Genomic DNA, 22,205 nt, shown 5'->3' with positions numbered 1-22,205 from the left:
TTCCATAAGAAAATTGGAAACTAGATCCCAAGACCTGCTAAATCGAAACCCTATCCTAAAAAAACAGGCTTAACGTAAAAGTTATGAAAAATAACTTCATTACAAAGAAAATGACAAATCATTAACCATCAAGTTTCATCCCCCAAAGAGCCCTATATGGAAGAAATTAAATAATAATTGCTGGAAGATACGTACTGCGAGACCTGAAGATGGATCAATGAAGTCAGCCCAGTAACCCTCTGAGCGAAGTGTATAACAGATTTCCTTGGCACCATTAATGAACTGCAAAATAGATAACTATCACTTAGTTTAAAATGAAATCACTTTAAAACATAAGATGCAAACATAAATGTGTTTGATTTTGTTAGAATTATGATTATAATTTTTCATCAGGAAGTGGAAAAATAAATTCAAATTCAGGTGGACAAAGCTCCCCACAGTCTCACAGCTTGAAATAAGCTGACACAAAGTATATAAGGGTTAACACCAGAAAAGTTAATTTTCCTGTAATTACAATCACTTGGTAGCAAAATTAACAGCCACAAAGTCAGGGGTTTACCGTCCCAACAGCATCGACTGTCACATTGACAAACCTCAGACAAAGTGCACAATCCTAAATATATTTAAATATGGTTCCTATCGCCGAGAGGCAGGGCTGCCGCCATGAGGCCTCACCACCGCCGCTATTGGCAAGGGGCCTGTTGGGAACATTGGCGGGGGAGGGGGCAATGAAGATCGGTGTGGTGGAAGCCCACCACCAACCCCGACAGGCCCCTTGCCGATAGTGGTGGCGGCGAGGCCTCATGGCGGCCGCCCCGCCGCTCAACGACAGGACCCATATTTAAATATATAAACTAATTTACATATCTGATTTAATGAGGGTCCCGTCGCCTCCTAAATCGCCGCACCAATCTTCATTCGGGTGGCTAACAATGCCGCACCTTCGAATCCCCGTTCGGGGAAACGTGACGTGAAACCAGTGGGGGGGGGGGGGGGGGGGGAGGGGGGAGGATGTTTTCTCTCTGCAGAAGAGAGGGGTGGGTGGGGGGGGTGGGGTGCGGGAGTGAGGTTAATACAATGCGGATTTATCGGGGGGGTTGATGGGAAGGGGTAAAGGACAAAGTTGCCGAACTTTGGATGGGGGAAAAAGGGAAAATTCTGAGTATTTGCATTCTGGGGGTGGGGGGTGGGCACAAATGGCCAGAAAAGGCATTGGGGAGTTAGATTAGGATTAGATTAGAGATACAGCACTGAAACAGGCCCTTCGGCCCACCGAGTCTGTGCCGAACATCAACGACCCATTTGGGTGGGGAGGGGGGGGGGGGGGCGTTGTGAAAGTGAATTTAATAGTAAGTTAATTCTTTTTTTTGGTCACTGAACTGACCTGCCCCTTTAATTTTGAGATCTCCATTAAGGGCTGTAAGCTCTTTAAAAATGGTGCTGGCGCACTAGCGCCGGACGCCGTTGCCTGTGGCAGCTCACCAACCTACGTCATCGCAAGGGGCGGGTGCTGCAGCCATGCAAATGAGCTGCCGTGTTTGAAATCGAGGCGGCTCCGTGACGCGGTGCCTGTGTGGGCGGGCCAAATTTTTTACATCCACTGCCTACTTTGGTGGCGGACTCTTAGAAATACAGCCTATTGACAAAGTTCCCAATCCGAGTGAAATAAAGAAAAGGACCAAACCAAAGAGTCTGGGTGATTAACAAGACTAGCATCTATACTGGACAGAAGATCAAACCACTATTAAAAATGTTTTTGGTCAAATTTAAGTCTGACAAAATGTGTGCCCAGACTGACTATCACTGGTTACTACTTAGGATGAGGCCCAGCCAATGTGTTCAGTATTTACATTTCTGCAGACTGTAGTATTTAGTTGCACCGGCTTGCCATTTGGACATCTTCCTGCCTAAGGAAACTGGAATGTGTGGGTGGGGGGGGGGGGGGGTGGCATGGGGGAGCGGAAAGAGTAGCCAACAGATCAAAGGTGAATTCCAGTGACAGTCTAAGACTGCACTTAAACTCATGCAACCCAATCTTGATCCTGGACTAATCTTGGCTCTTATTTTCCCGATGGATAGGATGTGCTTGCTACTAGCTGTTAACTAATTGATCATAGCCAAAGAAAGACACACAAAAAAAAGATGAAATATTGAGAATTTGTGCTTTGATAAATTATTAGACAGTAGAATAACAAATGGGGGTTTTGACTAAATTGCAACTCTTTGCTCGGATATCAGCCTGAAAACAAAGACAAAGGTCCCTCTATGTTGGGTTGAGAGAGATCTATGTAAATGTTGCATTGACAGTCTGAGCCTGGGCTCTACTGTACAGGACATCACATTATAAAACTTCCAATATTTCAACAACTACTGTACTAAACTGATGTGTTTTGAGCTTCTATTTAAGGCACATTCTCGGGCAGAATAGAGAGCTTTATTCTGCAGCCTGCCTGACCTATAAATAATCTGCGAGTACACTATCAGCAGATGCAGTGTTACACCATTCTATCACACCTTTCATGTACATAAATACAAATATATATTTTGAAGGAAAGGGGAAGGCACACAGCAGAATTAAAAAGTATCAGTTTATAGTTGTGAGGTTCACCAATATGGGGATAGTTTTTTCAGCCGATGCAGACACGATGGGCTGAATGACCTCCTTCTGTGTCATAACTTTTCTATGGTTCTAATACAAAGCAAGAGACACCCCTCTCAAGCAATACAGTATTTCAAAATGCAGAAGAATAGATTGGAACATGTCTTGGTAGGCAGTTAAGTTAATTTTTATATTACAATGTACCTTACACATATGTGTTTATATGTTACAAATGCAAACAGGTCTTCTTCCCCATTTGTATAGAAAGGCAGGATAGACCAGAGCTACTCCTCAAAGTGGACCAATTTATGATGGAACTGCCTATGTAAACTTGTCGATAGCGTCCAGCCCATTTGAGGGATGCTCCTGCCACTGCACCCAATATTCACCCCTCCAACACCAATAAATACATTGTGGCTGCTGAATGAATGAACTACAGGATGCACTGTAGCACTCGGCGAGCTTTCTTCGAGCAACACTTGTCAGCTACTACCAAGAAGAATAAGAGAAGCAAAATAATGATAAGGCTATCAACAGTAAGTCATATATAAGAACATAAGAACTAGGAGGAGTAGGCAATTCAGCCCCTCGAGCCATTCAATACGATCATGGTTGATCTCATCTCGGCCTCAACTCCACTTTACTGCCTGTTCTCCATAACCCTTCAATCCATTACTAATTAAAAATCTGTCTATCTCCTCCTTAAATTTACTCAATGTCCTGGCATCCACCGCACTCTGGGGTAGAATAATATATCATTCTGACTTGGATGTATATCATCATTCTTTCATCATTGCTGGCTCAAAAGCCTGGAACACATCATTTAGCAGCATCATGGGAGCACCAACACAACTACTGTTGTGGTTTACAGAGAAAGCCCATCACCACCTTCTCAGGCGATCTAGAAATGGGCAAATAAATGTGGCCTTGCCAGATCCCATGAACAAATTTTAAAAATGCCAACCTCCCACCAGTGGTGGCACTGCTTTGTCTCATAATTATGCCTCCCAATTTACACTGCACAGAAATCCCTATGTTCCAACTAACTTTACTTGTTTTGTTTCCTAATCTGCAATACTTTTTGCTGTTTAAACAGCAAAATACATTAAAAAATATTGTATTTAAAAAACACAGAATGCGTGACTTCAAAATAGGGATTGAACTGTGTCTGTAAGACGGTCCAATTACCCAACTAACCGTGCTAAACCTCAAGGCTATACTTGGTCTTGACTCCCTATGAAGATTAAGTAGTATTACGATTAATTTGGCCTGTCACCTGTCAACATTGCTTATGGCATATTAATTTTAATTGCATCCACAACACTGTTATATTAGCAAATGTCTATAGGTGGCACTGTAATAGGATATTCCCAAACAGAGCCTTGACGTGTTTTCAATCACAAAAGCCTATGAACTATTTCAAAGCTTGAAGTCTGACTGCGGTTCCACGCTCTGGCCACTGTGGAGCAAATGTTTCTCAGCTTCATCTTCCTGCTCTTTTATCATGTTGGTTTCTGTGAAGTAAAAACAGAAAATCCTGACATACTCAGCAGGTCTGGCAGCATCTGCGGAGAGTGAAACAGATTGTCATCGGCCTGAAACGTTAACTCCATTTTTCTCCACACAAATGCTGAATATTTTCAGCATTTTCTATTATTTCAGATTTCCAGCATCCAGAGTATTTTGCTTTTGTATTGGTTTTTGCGAAGGTAAGCTTTCAAAACTTCGTTGATTGTTGTACATTGAAACTTTCTTTTATAAAATACCCTTTCCAACATGTTTAATGCCCCTTCCCCTACTAGGCCTCCCAGCTGGCATTTTTCATTACTTGCCCTCCTGTCTCCCTTTCCTTCATTTGGCCACTCCATCTCTAAATACAACAAAACATTAACTCTCCTTCACACAATTTTTATCTTTAATTTTTATAAAGTGTCTTCCTGGGTCTGTTTTGTTGCCGAAAAGATAAATTTTGTTTGCCTGCCCTGCCCTCCTACTGTCCACCATCCAACTGCTCCTCAGAAAGCTCTGTGACTCCTGCCACTCCCCACTGTGTCAATCCAGCCCCCAGCAGTCACTCAGCCTCCTATACCAATTTTTTTTTGAAATGCCTTGTTACAAACTTTTAAATTCTTCCCTCCCCAATATCAGGCCTGTGCAGTCGTTGCTACTTTCCCCCACCCCAGATGACCACATTTCACTCTGTCCATTAGGCCTCACAAAATTTGGATCTTTTCCCTGTTTTATTTTTGTCAATTTCACTTGGATTTTCCAAATATAAATAACATACAACACTTTAAAACTGAAATATCCACTGCAGCAGTTCTACAGTTATAAATAATGTATGGGCTTTTTGGAAAAAAATGTATTGTTCAATTTTTTTTAAACAAACAAAACAGCTATTTTGTTTGAAGAAGTGTTCAATGAAAGATACCAGAGAACTCAAAATATTAGTGCCAACTCAAAATCCCGTGTTTAAAAGCACAGTTCATTTTAAAAAAACACAAATATTTCCTTAGCTTATTGCAGCTGAATAACAGAACTAGGTCATTAATCAACAACCGCATTAGGATAGTGAACTGACCAAAAGTTCAACATTTCTCATAATTGAACTTTGCAGCTTTTTTTTTAAAAAAAGGGCAGCTTCACTAGGATGATTTAACTATGCAACATATATTGCAACCTTGTTAACTTAATTAATACATGCAGTATCCCCTCATAGTTCCCCTCCTCAACCTGCCTATGTTCTACACCATTTAATAACCTCAAACAAAACACTATGATAAAAGGTCACCATACTTCCAATTCAATTCAATTTATTGTTCATAAGGGAATTTATTTTGGGTACGTTGCTCATCCATTAAAAAAAATTACATATGAATAACAATAAATGGAAAGAAAATTATCCCATCACAAAAGGCTAACTTATTAAAATATGTTAAAAACGAATTCCAATACATTAAAATAGTCAGCAAATCCCATCATGAGTGCATATTCTCATCCATTCATCAAGCTCCTGTTAAAGGTTCTTATAGAGAAAGGCACAAACGAGTCCAAGAACCGATTTGTCCTGCATCTAAGGGATTGTAGCCTTTTCCCTGAACACATCCAACAGTAATACTGAGACAAGGGGCTGGATTCTATAAAGCCCTCGACGTCGGGATCCGTGGTGGGGGGGCCCAAAGACGGCCCCGGATGAGGCCTGCCACAGACCCTGACGCTAGCAGGGACCGGCCCGGTATTGCCAGCGGCAGCGGCCGCACCATCGCTCAACGACGGGACCACAATTTAATATTTAAATAAATTGCAATACCTGAATTAATGACTCTCCTGTCGCCTCCTGATGTCCCGCCATGATCTTCACCCTGGTGGCCGGCACTGCTATGCCTTCAGATCCCCGTTCGGGGAAAACGAGGCACAACACTGGTGGGGAAGAGGGAGGAGGTAAGTTGCTCAGTGCGGGAGGCCAGGGGGTAGGGTCAAATTAGCATCATGGGTGTAGGGGATGGTGGGAAGGGTTATAGTATATAGTTTGTGCAGTTTGGCAGGGAGTGGGTTAGGTCAGTTTTGAAGGCAAGTGTTTTTTTTTTGGGGGGGGGGGTTTGAAGGGCATATACTTAATTTAATTGATATTGAAGGGGTGGGAGAGGGGCAAAATAAATGTATTTATTTATTTTAATTCAATTTCACTTTAAATATTTAAATGTCCTGGTAGGGTTGACAGCCCTTTAAAAATGGCATCAGCGCCCGCGCACAGGCAGCTGATGCCGTCGACAGGGACGGACAGCCCGCCCCGGCTATTTAAATGAGCTGCCGTGCTTGGAACCGTGGTGGCTCTTTGGTGGGTGGGTTGCCTTTTTTTGCCTGTTGTGCTTATAAAATTCAGCCCAAGGTGTGATTTTCATTGTTCAGAATACTTGTTACTTTTGTCAAATTTCTTCGAAAGCAGGTTTTGTCAAGAAAAATCTGCTTATCAAATACCTTTCCTGCCTGGTTCAACTTTCTCTGTACCCTTAAAGAATCTCCATTCCTCAGACAACAGTACGAGGAGAGACATCCAAAAAGCATAACACTCTCAACTACAGCCGAACAGAAAAGTTTGATAATTGTGGGATCTACTTGAAAGGATTTTAATTTTCTGAGGCAGTATAATTGTGTATGTGCCTTGGCCACCACATCTCGACATTGTTCCCCCCAATTCAACTTATCAGCGACTTTGATACCTAGATACGTGTAGCTGGTGACTATTTTAATGTCCACATCATGAATCTTAATGGGAACAATTTCAACATTTAAGGCAGTGTGAAATCAACAGGATAAGGCGATTGACAATGTTCTCAAGCTTTACTACTGTAAAATGAAATATTTAGTTTAGTTTAGAGATACAGCACTGAAACAGGCCCTTCGGCCCACCGAGTCTGTGCCGACCATCAACCACCCATTTATACTAATCCTACACTAATTCCATATTCCTACCACATCCCCACCTGTCCCTATATTTCCCTACCACCTACCTATACTAGGGGCAACTTATAATGGCCAATTAACCTATCAACCAGCAAGTCTTTGGCATGTGGGAGGAAACCCACGCAGACACAGGGAGAACTTGCGAACTCCACACAGGCAGTACCCAGAATTGAACCCGGGTTTTTGGAGCTGTGAGGCTGCGGTGCTAACCACTGCACCACTGTGCCGCCTAATATATTGGGGAAAAAAACATTGGACTGGATTCTTTGAACCCTCTGCTGATCTCGGCGGCGAGCTCAAAAAATGGCGTCTTGCGCCAAGGAGCTGCCGCGATCTTAAGCACGGCAGTTCATTTAAATAGTCAGGACAGCCTGCCCTCCACGCCTTCCCAATCACGTGCAGGGGGTGGACTGTCCATCCCCAGAAACGGGGTCAGCTGCCCTGCTGGCTTATTTAAATATTTAAAGAAATTGACACCAAAATTAAATACATTTCTTTTGCCCCTTTCCCAAACCCACAATAACAATTACGGTAATGATTTGCCCCTCCCCCCCAAAAACCTTTTACATCTGACCTTCTGCCCCCAAACTGCACAAAGTTTAAGGTTCAACCCTGCATCCAATACGTGTATTTGAACCCACCCCCCTCCCCCCACCTCCTGCACTGCCAAACTTACCTCCTCCCCCCTCCCCACCAGTGTTGCACCTCGTTTCCCCAGATGGGGATCTGAAGGCAGAATGCTGGTCGCTGCACCGGAGATTGTGGTGGGTCCTCAAGGTTTCAGATAAGTACATGTTAATATATTAATTTGAACATGTAAATCGTGGTCCCATTGCCCAGCGGTGGGGGTGGCCGCCATGGAGCCTTGCCACCGCTGGGAGGATCGAGCTGGGCCCTGTCAGTGTCTAGGTCCATGGCGGGCCTCATCCGGAGCAAACTTCAGGCCTCCCCCGCCACGGATCTCGATGTTGAGGGCTTCTTAAAATCTAGCCTGTTGATTTTGGACATCTGCTTTTAAAAAAAGACATTCATCGCATTTACATTGGCGCAGATTTCATTTTTATAGCAGCCATTGCAATGGCCAAGGAAGAAAGAAAGCACATGAAGTTAAAGCAAGACAGGGAGAAATCATTAGAAATCTTCAGAGAAAAGATGAAGGAAATGCAGGGCTTCTTGTTTTACATCAGATGTTTACAATGCTGAATTTCTTGGTGATCATGAAATAGGTTCCGAAGAAGGGTCACTGACCCGAAACGTTAACTCTGCTTCTCTTTCCACAGATGCTGCCAGACCTGCTGAGTGATTCCAGCATTTCTTGTTTTTGTTTCAGATTTCCAGCATCCACAGTATTTTGCTTTTATGAAATAGGTTCTATTGGCTACTTAAATTTTTTGTAATAAATTTATGAATACTTTTCATGCAGATGAATTCTAACTTGCCACATTTGAAACACAAAAGGAAAACGAATTACTAGCACATTGCATGCACCCTTTGTATGCTGAAGTGAATCTGTTACCACAGTTTCACAAGTTCACAAACACTATATAAACAACAGAAATGACATCCTGGAGTACTTACTAGTGTCTCAACACCTTCCTAGAAATGCGAGACAGAGCCATGTGGTAAGTGCTAACCAATATAAGCTGTGAAAAGATGCACATAACCTTTCTTTGGAATGTTCCCATTGGAAATAACCAAGAGGAAGATCTTGTATAACCAGTGCTTGAACTCGGACAGCAGCATGCAAGTGGGAATCCACTCCACTCTCCCATTTTCAGTGTGTCTCTGTGCTTCCAGCTCCTTCTGGTGGACCAACAGAAGGAAGCTGGTGTTCCTTTGTACAGCCGATCTCTGCTCTCAGGACATGCTTAAAGTTAGGTACTATCAAAGGCACGGAGTTTATCTTGCATTATCGAATGCCACTGACTGTTGGCATTCTGAACATGCTATCAATAGAAAAGTGCCCATAGTCTCTTGAATTCTTACCATATGTCATAGAATATACATCCTTACAAGAATGCATTTAAATGTATATAAATAAACTGCCATGGCTACTTTTTTTTATATAATGAACCAAAGCAAGTATTTTCAACTATTCCATTTTAATGCCCTAGAGTTCATTGCTGTTCCTCAATTTTGACTTCAACAGTGCCGTTCCAGCTGGGAGGATGGGGCAGTCTGAGTTATGGACTTCTCCATGGGATACACTAATGACTCAAACTGCTCCATTCTAGTTTTATTTTTAATCTTAGAGTCATAAATCTTCTCTCCCTTGCCTGTAGCATTCAAACTCAGAAACAATAACACTTAGCTGAACAATTAATTCTTCCACATTCTCCACTATACAACAGTCAGAAATAATTCATTGGGTGTGAGGTGCTTCGAGACATTCTGCAAATCTGAATAATCCAAGTTCTTACTTTCCCCAAGAACCAACAAAAACAACAAGCAGTTCCCTCTTCATCTCAGCACACTGAAATGAGCCTCAGATGTCTACGGTGCAGTCAACAGTAAATTTGCAAAAAAAAAAAGCCTTGCATTTAATTCCTTGGTTGTTGCTGATAAAATTGGCAAAGCTCAGTTACTGCTTGCGGTGCTTGGGTTTACATATGTGCAACATGATAACTGGGTGTCGCCAGAATAATTATTTCATCAGCTTTATTTTCAGATCATAATCACATGACCAAGAGAGCCAAGAAGTAACTTGTCCCCATGCCTATTGTCATGAGAACTTTAGAAATATAAGCAGGAATAGGTCATTCCCTTTGAGCCTAAAGGATCATGGCTAATTTTCTACCTTGGCTACACCTTTGCATATATCTTTTGATGCCCTTTAGTGTCCAAAAACCTGTCAAACTCTGACTTGAGTGTGCTTAACGACACAGTATCCACAGCTGTCTGTGGTACACAATTCCAAAGATGCACAACACTTTGATTGAGTAATTTTTCCTCATCTCAGTCCTAAAAGGTTAACATTTTGTAATAGTAGAAATATACCAAGAACGCTTCAGAACAACATGCCTCCATATTTTTCTTCATCCCACTGAAGAAAGGGTCTAATCTCAATGATCATAAAATGATTTGACAAAGAAAAGCAAGTCTAACAATTTGCTCCATTGGGAATTTCAGATACAAAATTCAGATTGAAAAACAAAGAGAAGCAAAGAAAGCGTGTAAGAGACTTGTAGCTAACATAAAAGGGAATCTAAAAGTCTTCTATAGGCACATAAATGGTAAAAGGGTGGTAAAAGGAGGACCTAAAAGGGAATTTACGCATGGAGGCAGAGGGCATGCGGAGGTACTAAATGAGAACTTTGCATCAGTCTTCACCAAGGAAGATGCTGCTGCACAAGTCATGGTGAAAGACAAGGTAGTTGAGACACTGGATGGGCTACAAATTGATAAAGAGGAGGTATTAGATAGGTTGGCAGTACTTAAAGTTGATAAGTCACCAGGACCGGATGAGATGCTGAGGGAAGGGTGGAAATTGCAGAGGCATGGGCCTTAATCTTACAATCTTCCTTAGATACAGGGGTGGTGCCAGAGGACTGGAGAATTGCAAATGTTATAGTAGAATGCGTGGACAAGTGGCAGATGAAATTTAATGCAGAAAAGTGTGAAGTGATTCATTTTGGTAGGATGAGGAAAGGCAATATGATTTGAAGGATACAATTCTAAAGGGGGTACAGGAGCAGAGGGACCTGGGGGTATATGTGCACAAATCATTGAAGATTGCAGGGCAGTTTGTGAAAGCGGTTAATAAAGCATTTGGGATCCTGTGCTTTATAAATAGGGGCACAGAGTACAAGTTCTAATAAATCTGTATTAAGCACTGGTTTGGTCTCAACTGGAGTATTGTGTCCAGTTCTAGGCACCACACGTTTGGAAGGATGTTAAGGCATTAGAGACAGTGCAGAAAAGATTCAGGAGAATGGTTCCAGGGATGAGGAACTCAAGTTACATGGATAGGTTGGAGAAGGTGGGTCTGTTCCCCTTGGAGAAGATTAAGAGATTAGATGGAGATGTTCAAAATCATGAGGGATCTGGACAGAGTAGATAGGGATAAAATGTTCCCTTTGCCTGAAGGATCCTGAACCAGATTTAAGATGATTAGCAAAAGAAGCCACAGTGACAAGAGGAAAAACTTTTTTTTTTTTTTTTACACAGCGAGTAGTTAGGATCTGGAATGCACTGCCTGAGAGTGTGGTGGAGGCAGATTCAATTGATGCCTTCAAAAGAGAACTGGATAATTAAATGAAGAGAAAAAATTTGCAAGACTACGAGGAAAAGGCTGGTGAGTGGGACTAGGTGAGTTGTTCTTGCATAATGGGCCGAATGTCCTCCTTCTGTGCTGTAATCATTCTATGATCCATAGCAAATTACATCAAAGCAATGACCATATTTATAGTTTTACTTCAACTAAGGAATTGATATTTCACCTGTGACAAAAATAAAAACAAATTTATTTAAATGTTTAAATATAATAAACATGCGTGATTGCAAACTCAAGTTACAGGTTAGTTTTATAAAAAAAAATCCAACTTGTGGCTTCCAATTAGAGGTTGTCAATTCTGAGAAAACAGCTGTTTCAGAAGCACTTTCTGGATTGTGGATACTCGCACCAACAATATGTAACTGATACAAATCAATTTTTTTTTGGATTATTTAGATTCACTCACTGCTGCATGTACATTTTTTTTCAAATGACAGAATGGACTAATGATATCGCTTACTCAGAGAAACCAGAACAACGATAAATGCGTCCTTGGACAAGATTCTTGGCCACTGTTGTTTAATGCCAACCCCTCGATTAATAGTGACTGAATAGCAGAGTTGAAAATATTTGGATAAGTATTTAAGTGAAGAAATTTCACATATAACATAGAATAAAAACATAAAGTGCTGGAAATACTCAGCAGGTCAGGCAGCATCTGTGAAGAGAGAAGCAGAGTTAACGTTTCAGGTCTGTGACCTTTCATCAGAACTCACTTCAGGTCCAGAAAACAGATTCATCTCACATGACTTTGGATCACTTGTTTCATTAGAAGCATTCTTCTTCTTCTTTGGCCTCCTTGTCTCGATAGACAATGGGTAAGCGCCTGGAAGTGGTCAGTGGTTTGTGAAGCAGCGTCTGGAGTGGCTACAAAGGCCAATTCTAGAGTGACAGACTCTTCCACAGGTGCTGCAGATAAAATTGGTTCCCGGGACTGTTTCACAGTTGGCTCGCCCCTTGCGCTTCTGTCTTTTTTCCTGCCAACTGCTAAGTCTCTTCGACTCGCCACACTTTAGCCCCACCTTTATGGCAGCCCGCCAGCTCTGGCGATCACTGGCAACTGACTCCCACGACTTGTGATCAATGTCACAGGACTTCATGTCGCGGTTGCAGACGTCTTTAAAGCGGAGACATGGACGGCCGGTGGGTCTGATACCAGTGACGAGCTCGCTGTACAATGTGTCTTTGGGGATCCTGCCATCTTCCACGCGGCTCACATGGCCAAGCCATCTCAAGCACCGCTGGCTCAGTAGGGTGTATATGCTGGGGATGTTGGTGACCTGGAGGACTTCGGTGTTGGAGATATGCTCCTGCCACCTGATACCAAGGATTCTCCGGAGGCAGCGAAGACGGAATGAATTGAGATGTTGCTCTTGGCTGACATACATTGTCCAGGCCTCGCTGCCGTACAGCAAGGTACTGAGGACACAGGCTTGATACACTCGGACTTTTGTGTTCCGGGTCAATGCGCCATTTTCCCACTCTCTTGGCCAGTCTGGACATAGCAGAGGAAGCCTTTCCCATGCGCTTGTTGACTTCTGCATCGAAAGACAGGTTACTGGTGATAGTTGAGCCGAGGTAGGTGAACTCTTGAACTACTTCCAGAGCATGGTCACCGATATTGATGGATGGAGCATTTCTGACGTCCTGTCCCACGAGGTTAGTTTGCTTGAGGCTGATGGTTAGGCCAAATTCGTTGCAGGCAGCCGCAATCCTGTCGATGAGTCTCTGCAGACATTCTTCAGTGTGAGATGTTAATGCAGCATCGTCAGCAAAGGGGAGTTCCCTGATGAGGACTTTCCGTACTTTGGTCTTCGCTCTTAGACGGGCAAGGTTGAACAACCTGCCACCTGATCTTGTGTGGAGGAAAATTCCTTCGTCTGAAGACTTGAACGCATGTGAGAGCAGCAGGGAGAAGATCCCAAAGAGTGTAGGTGCGAGAACACAGCCCTGTTTCATGTCACTCAGGATAGGAAAGGGGTCTGATGTGGTGCCGCTATGCTGAATTGTGCCTTTCATATTGTCATGGAATGAGGTGATGATACTTAGTAGCTTTGGTGGACATCCGATCTTTTCCAGTAGTCTGAAGAGACCACGTCTGCTGACGAGGTCAAAGGCTTTGGTGAGATCAATGAAAGCAATGTAGAGGGGCATCTGTTGTTCACGGCATTTCTCCTGTAGCTGGCGAAGGGAGAACAGCATGTCAATGGTCGATCTCTGTGCTCGAAAAGCCACACTTTGCCTCAGGGTAGACACGCTCAGCCAACTTCTGGAGCCTGTTTAAAGCGACACAAGCGAAGACTTTCCCCACTATGCTGAGCAGGGATATTCCACGGTAGTTGTTGCAGTCACCGCGGTCACCCTTGTTCTTATAGAGGGTGATGATATTGGCATCGCGCATGTCCTGAGGTACTGTTCCCTCGTCCCAGCACAGGCAAAGCAGTTCGTAGAGTGCTGAAAGTATAGCAGGCTTGGCACTCTTGATTATTTCAGGGGAAATGCCGTCCTTCCCAGGGGCTTTTCCGCTGGCTAGAGGTAGTGCTCCACCTGGCGGTCCATTTGCTTGTGTTGGTCAGTGATTGTGTCCCCTGATTTAGATTTGAGTGGGGGGGGGGGAGCGATCATCCTGATGGTTGGCCCAAAAGCTCTCTTAATGCCATCATACATTCCTCTGATGTTTCCGGTGTTGGAGGCCAGCTGAATATGACTGCATAGGTGTTGCCAGTAGTCATTTGCGCAGCACCTGGCTGTTCTTTGTGCAGCGCTTCTGGCTGCTTTAAGTGCTACGGATGTTAACTCGCTGGGGGCTTTCTTGTAATTCAACAGTGCAATGCGCTTAGCGGCTATGACAGGTTCCAGCTCTTCAAAGTGAGATTGAAACCAGTCTGCATTCTGCTTCACACTTTGGATCACTTGTTTCATTGGAAGCATTAGTAGAGAAATAACTCAGTGTTATCACATTTTCTCGACCCGAGGAAATAGAATACACAGGAGTAAAAGTCATGATTCCTCTTGTACTGTAATGATACGGTACAACGTTACCTCCTCAAGAGGCTCACTTTAACCAGGTGAAAAAGATATTAAATTTTGGAGATGAACATATCCCACTAAGTAAGAGCTTACTCTGTCTTGAAACTTTTTAGATGCATGTTCTATCGCCAAAAACATTAATTGAACAGATTTAACAAAGCCATTTTAAAGTAAATATTAAAATTACATGCACCTAAACTGGTTCTCCCGTTCTCCCCATATAGGAATGAATGCAATACTGCTTCCCTGTTTCATTCTAGTTACTGGACACCAGCTGTAGTTCTTTGCAGAATGGAGTTTGATAGATTGCATACATAACTACAGAGCCCAGTATAATGTGACTCCATACAGTTTAATTCCAAACTCTAAAATTTGTAAGGAACTTGTTTTTTTGCGGTAATTATAACATTTAAAAAAAATGCTGGTATCAGAGCAGTCAAGAGATTTGCCCAATGCACTGTTGCCATCTACTGGCAGCAGCAAGAAAGCACTACTGAGCAGAAAATTTCAAACATCGCTAGTCTCTGATACAGAAGCAAAAATAATACAGATGCTGAAAAATTGAAAATGCTCGAAATACTTAGCAAGTTAGGCAGTATCTGTGCAGAGAAACAGGGCTAATAGCAGAGATTTTACGGGGCCCCGAAGAGGAGAAGCGATGGAGTATCCCTCACTCCACCATTACAATCAAGCCAGGAGACCAACCCTGGTTCAATGAAGAGTGCAGGAGGGCATGCCAGGAGCAGCACCAGGCATACCTCAAAATGAGGTGTCAACCTGGTGAAGCTACAACCCAGGACTACTTGCATGCCAAACTGCGTAAGCAGCATGCGATAGACAGAGCTAAGCGATCCCATAACCAACGGATCAGATCTCAGCTCTGCAGTCCTGCCACATCCAGCTGTGAATGCTGTTGGACAATTAAACTACTAACTGGAGGAGGTGACTCCACAAATATCCCCATCCTCAATGATGGGGGAGACCAGCACATCAGTGCGAAAGATAAGGCTGAATCATTTGCAACAATCTTCAGCCAGAAGTGCTGAGTTGATGATCCATCTCGGCCTCCTCCTGAAGTCCCCAGCATCAGAGATGCCAGACTTCAGCCAATTCGATTCACTCCGCGTGATATCAAGAAACAACTGAAGGCACTGGATACTGCAAAGGCTATGGGCCCTGACAATATTCCGGCAATAGTACTGAAGACCTGTGTTCCAAAACTTGCCGGGCCTCTAGCCAAGCTGTTCCAGTGCAGCTACAACACTAGCATCTACCCTGCAATGTGGAAAATTGCCCAGGTATGTCCTGTACACAAAAGCAGGACAAGCCCAACCTGGCCAATTACCGCCCCATCAGCCTACTCTCTATCCTCAGTAAAGTGATGGAAGGGTGTCTTCAACAGTGCAATCAAGCGGCACTTGCTTAGCAATAACCTGCTCAGTGACGCTCAGTTTGCGTTCCGCCAGGGCCACTCAGCTCCTGACCTCATTATAGCCTTGGTTCAAACATGGACAAAAGAGCTGAACTCCAGAAGCGAAGTGAGAGTGACTGCCCTTGACATCAAGGCAGCATTTGACCGAGTATGGCATCAAGGAGCCCTAGCAAAACTGAGGTCAATGGGAATCAGGGGGAAAACTCTCCGCTGGTTGGCGTCACACCTTGCGCAAAAGAAGATGGTTATGGTTGTTGGAGCTCAATCATCTGAGCTCCAGGACATCACTGCAGGAGTTCCTCAGGGTAGTTTCCTAGGCCCAACCTTCTTCAGCTGCTTCATCAATGACCTTCCTTCAATCATAAGGTCAGAAGAGAGGATGTTCGCTGATGATTGCACAATGTTCAGCATCATTTGCAACTCCTCAGATACTGAAGCAGCCCGTGTAGAAATGCAGCAAGACTTAGTCAATAGCCAGGCTTGGACTTATAAGTGGCAAGTAACATTCGAGCCACACAAGTGCCAGGCAATGACCATCTCCAACAAGAGAGAATCTAACCATCTCCCCTTGACATTCAATGGCATTACCCTCGCTGAAACCCTTACTAACAACATCCTAGGGGCTACCATTGACGAGAAATTGAACTGGAGTAGCCATATAAATACCGTGGCTACAACAGCAGGTCAGAGGCTAGGAATCCTGCGGTGAGTAACTCACCTCCTGACTCCCCAAAGCCTGTCCACAATCTACAAGGCACAAGTCAGGAGTGTGATGGAATACTCTCCACTTGCCTGGAAGGGTGCAGCTCCAACAACACTCAAGAAGCTCGACACCATCCAGGACAAAGCAGCCCGCTTCACTGGCACCCCATCTACAAACATTCACTCCCTCCACCACCAACAAACAGTGGCAGCAATGTGTACCATCTACAAGATGCACTGCAGCAATGCACCAAGGCTCCTTGGACAGCACCTTCCAAACCCGCGACCTCTACCAACTAGAAGGACAAGGGCAGCAAATGAATGGGAACACCACCACCTGCAAGTTCTCCTCCAAGTCACACACCATCCTGACTTGGAACTATATCGCCATTCCTTCACTGCCTCTGGGTCAAAATCCTGGAACTCCCTTCCTAACAGCACTGTGGGTGTACCTACCCCACATGGACTGCAGTGGTTCAAGAAGGCAACTCACTACCACCTTCTCAAGGGCAACTATGGATGGGCAATAAATGCTGGCCTGGCCAGCGACGCCCACATCCCATGAATGAATAAAAAAAACATCTACTGCACTACATTGATCAACCTTCACTATTATCTCAAAGAATTCAAGCAAGTTAGTCAGACACGTTTTATCTTTAACAAATGTAAACTGGCTCTCCTTGATTAACCCATGCCTTTTCAAATGTAAGTTTATTTTGTCCCTTCAGCTTACTTCAAGCTCACTAAAACTTACAGCACTCAAACATCATTTTACCTACTTCGCACACTGTTCTTCAAAAGCAAGAGAATGCCAACCCTGGTGAGCAAACTTGGGCCAGGGTGTTACATTTCTGCAAAAACCAAAACTGACAAATGCTAAGCTGACCCAGACAGTACTGCATGATCTTATAGCAATCAGTTCCCAATAAAGCTACTCTATCTCCAACATTTCTCAACATGATTCAAGTGAAAGATTGCCAGAGGAACTGACTGTATTAATAACTGAACTGTATTATCACATTAATAGCATGATGGTCATTGCTTTGAAAGAAATCCTAAGGATAGGTTACCAATGTACTTGAAAAATTGCTTGGCCCAAAATTAATCTTTCACTTAAAAGCATGCTTAGTTTTTAACCAGAGGCAACAAAATACCTTTAATGTAGCCAAGTTCTTTGGTGGAGCACAGAACCCCAACAGATCACAAAGGTTTAGATACAGCAAGAAACCAGACAGGCCAAAAAATAAAGACTGGAGGTCAAAGGATAAAACACTTATCTTCAGGGTGCTAAGTTGCTGCTGCTTTTTACTTGCCAAAGCTAGAATGTAGTTTGCCCCAAGCAATGTTGAGTGACATTTTCTAGTCTCCAGTAAACTCATGGTAAACCTCATGGGCTGAAAACATAAATGTGATTGCCCACCACTTTAGGGCAATTTATTCAACAAGCTGCATCCAGCAATTCTGTGGCTCTCAGCAATTTTTTAAATTATGATTGCGCAGGTTAGGTGAAGCTTACAAATCTACCAAGGTTGAAGAGAGTAAAGGAAAAGACAAGGCATACCAGTTACTACTGATAACGTGATGTCAAATTGGGGTTTTAAGCTAGATTCTAGGAAGATGGGAAGGCTGAGGGAGTTTTTGATCATGGCTATAAATTCTTGTAGACCCAGAGTAATGCAAAATATTAACATAAGTCACTTACTTTTTCCAGTAGCTGTTCTCGTTCCTCCTCTACTGCTTTATTCCATGTAGTCATATCATTAATACTCCTCTGGGTTACAGTAAGTACTGTGAATCCAGCAACTGGAGCCTCAGGAAACATAGACTGAAAATCTGAGGAACAACATGAGGATCAAATCAAATCTCTAGCTCCAAATAGACAAAATCAACTGGTCTAGGTGTCCTAGCTTTATCCACACCAGACTTTGAGCTTTTACTGCACCACTGAGCCTTTGCTGACGCTTCAATGGTTGGCTGGTGGTGGTGAGCAGAGTCAACCTGAAATATGGAACACCAGTGGCAAGAGAAAGTAATTTCCTCCTTTTATACCCAATAACTTAGAAGGATTCCAACTGCTGTATTTTCTGGATCATTTAACAAGCATTAAGGTAATGCACAAACAGTTGTTAAGGTGTATGATTGGAAGAGCTTTGTAGTTAGAAGATTAGGAAAGCATCAATGGTATACCCTGAAAGTAGTCTTCATTTTACTTCTCCATTTAAAAAAGACATGATGGAGAAAGACACAAGATAGAGAGAGATTATGATAAAATAAAAACTTATCTGGATAGGGGAATCACAATTAAGGAAGCACAGTGTTACCATTAATGTTCAACCTTCTTCCAAAACTTGGGAAGTGCACATTAGAACAGTGTGATGCTAATTCACTCACATGCTGTTGCTGTGCAAAGATATTTTAAATACAAGGATGTGTTTACTTACTACTATAAAACTTAAATTCCATTTAAAAGAAACTTAAAAAAAAAACAGACCTTTGCGTAGAAGTTCTGGGCAGGTTTGTATTGCACATTCCACCTTTGCATTCTCAAAGTAGTTTTCTGCAGTAGTGACTTCCTGTGGTTGAGGTTCAGCTTCATTTCCCTGAAATAAATGGGAGAAACAGAGGTTTATTCTCCTGGAAAATATCATTATGATGGGTCTAATTTCCAATCTCCTCGAATTACACAAACTTAACAGAAGTTACACAACTTTGTTACAATAACGTAATAAAAAGACAGTCACGAAGGGAACTAAATTCCCATAAAAACCACTCCTACACAACCATAACTAATAATTATAGTGCAAACTAGTTTTATTCTTTGCAGACTTGGAAAGTGTACAATTTTACTTTCCCCTACAATAAATTTGAAAATATCCATCTACAGCAACATTGTTACAGACATGAAGTTGTGTGACTGGCCACTATGTTAAAGGATTCCTACACAGCATTTAAATAACAACTCTAGTAATGTCTTCATTTAAGCAAAACTCTGCAATATCTCATGTAAATCACATAACTAGTTTTGTTAATACTGAACCAGCTAAAATCTTATAATTTTATATTACAATGCCATCGGGATTCTCCTGTGATTGGCCAAATTAAGTGAGCACATTATTGCACCTGATCGATGTAGTGAGACTCCAATTGGCCAGGAATATTTGACAGATGGCAGTAAAACATTAGCAGAGACCAATACAAATAAGATAAGAACTAGGATCAACACTTCTCACAAAATGTTGGCCACTAGTTCCATAAAAAGAATGGAACCTAGTTGTTAATTGCTTGATATAATCAGAGCTTGGAATCAGACATTTCATTGAGAGTTATCATGAAATATAAAGCAGCAAAAAAACTCCAAACTATTAGAATTAGAGTCAGGAGAGGTTGAAAATTTAACATGAGAAGCCAGTAATTAAAAAATATGCTTTCTTGCCTGAAATTCGTTGACAAACTGTGCAAGAATGAACTCGTGCTTCTCACTGGTTAATGGCTCAGTTAGCACATCTGGAAATGTTCTGCGCACTGAGATTCTCTTCTGGCTAGCAATGCCATTTAAATGGGAATCAAATCCTATGTTACCCGGCAACTGAAACCGCTGGTCCTGAGGTCCAAATGGTCCCATCTTTTCATCAGGCCATATGGTCTGCAAACCTGGCGATATAAGCATAATGGAAAGATACATTTTACATAAAAGCAGGGGACAATAGAAGAGAAATAAAAACATCACAATACTCATTAAGTAAAAAACTTTGATATCAAGAGCTCTGTTTTAAAAAAATATTAAATACTTATTTACAATTTTATTTTCTTTGTAGGCACCAGTTTTTCTAATGTCACTATTGATAAAGCCAATCAGGTTTAAAGCAAGTTGAAAAGCTGAGTGTGCAAGTGTTTTTTTTTATTGCTGAATGGAATTGACGTTTGTCAAGCTATTAAGCACTTGAAGTACACTGACCTATATCGAGTACATATATGCAAGACATTTTCCACTAAAATTAATGCATGTGGTTCAAATGGTGTCACTGTAACACCTGTTGCAATTCAACCATTTCCATTGTACAGCACAGATAGGCTACTAACTAAGTCAAAGTATAAGATATTGGCCAGAATCCATCTGGAATGCAACATGTTGTTCTGGCCACCTAATCGTCAGAAGAATATTAATTGGCCTTGAAACAGCAGAAAACTGTGAGCACAAAAATGATATTGGGGATCAGGAATTTAAGTTACATGAGAAAGGTAAAGGAGGGTCAACGTATTTTCTTTGGTTAAAAAAAAAAAGGAGACAGCAAAGCGATATCATTGAAGTTTTCAAGATTATGATTGGCACTCTCAAAAATTAATCAGAGCAAATTGTTCAATAGGATAAAGGGATCAAACAAAAGGGCATAAATGAAAAATCAGAAGTTAGGAGGAAGGAAGGTTGGTCAAGGGGCAGCTTTTGCGCACAGAGGCTAATAGAATAGTGAAACAAATTACCAGTAAAGTCCACTGAAGGCATAAAGGGTGGCAGAACCATATCCAGGATGCACTGCATGAACTCACTAAGCCACCTTTGACAGCACTTTTCACAACCACCGACCTCTACCACCTAGAAGGACAAAGGCAGCAGATGCATGGAACACCACCTGCAAGATCCCCTCCAAGTCACAGATCACCTGACTTGGATCTATATTGCCATTCCGTCACTGTTGCTGGATCAAAAACCTAGAACTCCCTTCCTAACAGCACTGTGGGTTTACTTACACCACATGGACTGCACCGGTGCATGAAGGCAACTCACCACCACCTTCTCAAGGGTAATTAGGGATGGGCAACAAATGCTGGTCTTGCCAGTGACACTCACATCCCCTGAAAGAATTTTTAAAAATGCACTGAAGACAATATAAATCAGTTCAATAGATATCTGGATGTATTTCTCGGGAGAGAAGGGCTTGTGGTTTATGGTGAGGACGGTAGCTGTTGCTGATCTCTGAGAAAACCCTAATGAGCTTTTCTGATGTTACATATATTATCCACTTCTCCAAGTATTTTAAAAACCTGGATCAGATCTCCTTCAACCTTTTCATCTTCAGTACTACGTGCCTATTCATAATTTGGAACGCAAAATGATAATATGCAGGCACAGCTTATTCAGCAATATGATTACTTGCACTTGACAGCAAAAGCAAAAATCCCGACAAGCAGTTTTTCAAATGAATTGCACCCACCCTAATGTTTGTCCACATGTACTGACATAAATGTTAACAGAGAGGAAAATTGTCCCTACCTTGTTCGGGTGGCATAACTGCAACATAGGGCTCATCAGACCCTGAAGAGCCTGCTGTGGAAAATGTTCTAATGGTTGCAATCCTTCTAACCAGTGCATTAACCCCTGGCAGGTAGGTTACTAGCCTGACCTTGGTGCAGAGTGCCTGTTTGAATGGAACACACAATTAAAAGGAGGAAAAAAATTCAAATATTTATAATTTTTCAAACTACAAGCCACTGGCAGACCAGCCATTTGTTGCAGTACAAAAACAGTTAACACATGCCTCAGACTTAATCTACAGAAGACGATAAAGAATTTGTTCAGGAAACAAATACACACAACTAGATAGGAACAGTCTTAAGTTGCGTGGCAATTATAGCTTATGGGTCCTCCCTGATCTCTTGGCCCAGTCTAGCAGAGATTTGGACTCTGGATTGCTTGCCAAGTTAACAAT

The 22,205-nt window shown here is 42.4% G+C and overlaps 1 protein-coding gene across 9 annotated transcripts in view; it reads right to left on the bottom strand.

Moving 5' to 3' along the window:
- Nucleotides 1-22,205, bottom strand: part of mmadhcb (metabolism of cobalamin associated Db) — a 57,363-nt gene that overhangs the window by 12,937 nt on the left and 22,221 nt on the right. For 6 of the 9 annotated variants that reach the window (XM_068034933.1, XM_068034936.1, XM_068034938.1 and 3 more), the window contains exons 3-7: nt 21,770-21,914; nt 19,934-20,151; nt 18,992-19,100; nt 18,203-18,333; nt 196-297 (exon numbers count right to left, since the gene is read on the bottom strand). In XM_068034933.1, coding sequence (XP_067891034.1) covers nt 196-297; nt 18,203-18,333; nt 18,992-19,100; nt 19,934-20,151; nt 21,770-21,914 — 705 coding nt within the window. Of the gene's footprint in view, nt 1-195; nt 298-1,149; nt 4,114-18,202; nt 18,334-18,991; nt 19,101-19,933; nt 20,152-21,769; nt 21,915-22,205 lie in introns of those variants that run through there. The other 3 variants (XM_068034934.1, XM_068034942.1, XM_068034940.1) reach the window with 3 other exon arrangements.

The sequence above is a fragment of the Heterodontus francisci genome, chromosome 7, assembly GCF_036365525.1.
Source record: "Heterodontus francisci isolate sHetFra1 chromosome 7, sHetFra1.hap1, whole genome shotgun sequence".
NCBI classification, from domain to species: domain Eukaryota; kingdom Metazoa; phylum Chordata; class Chondrichthyes; order Heterodontiformes; family Heterodontidae; genus Heterodontus; species Heterodontus francisci.
The sequence above is the reverse complement of the archived record's forward strand: the minus strand, read 5'-3'. Positions and strand labels throughout refer to the sequence as shown.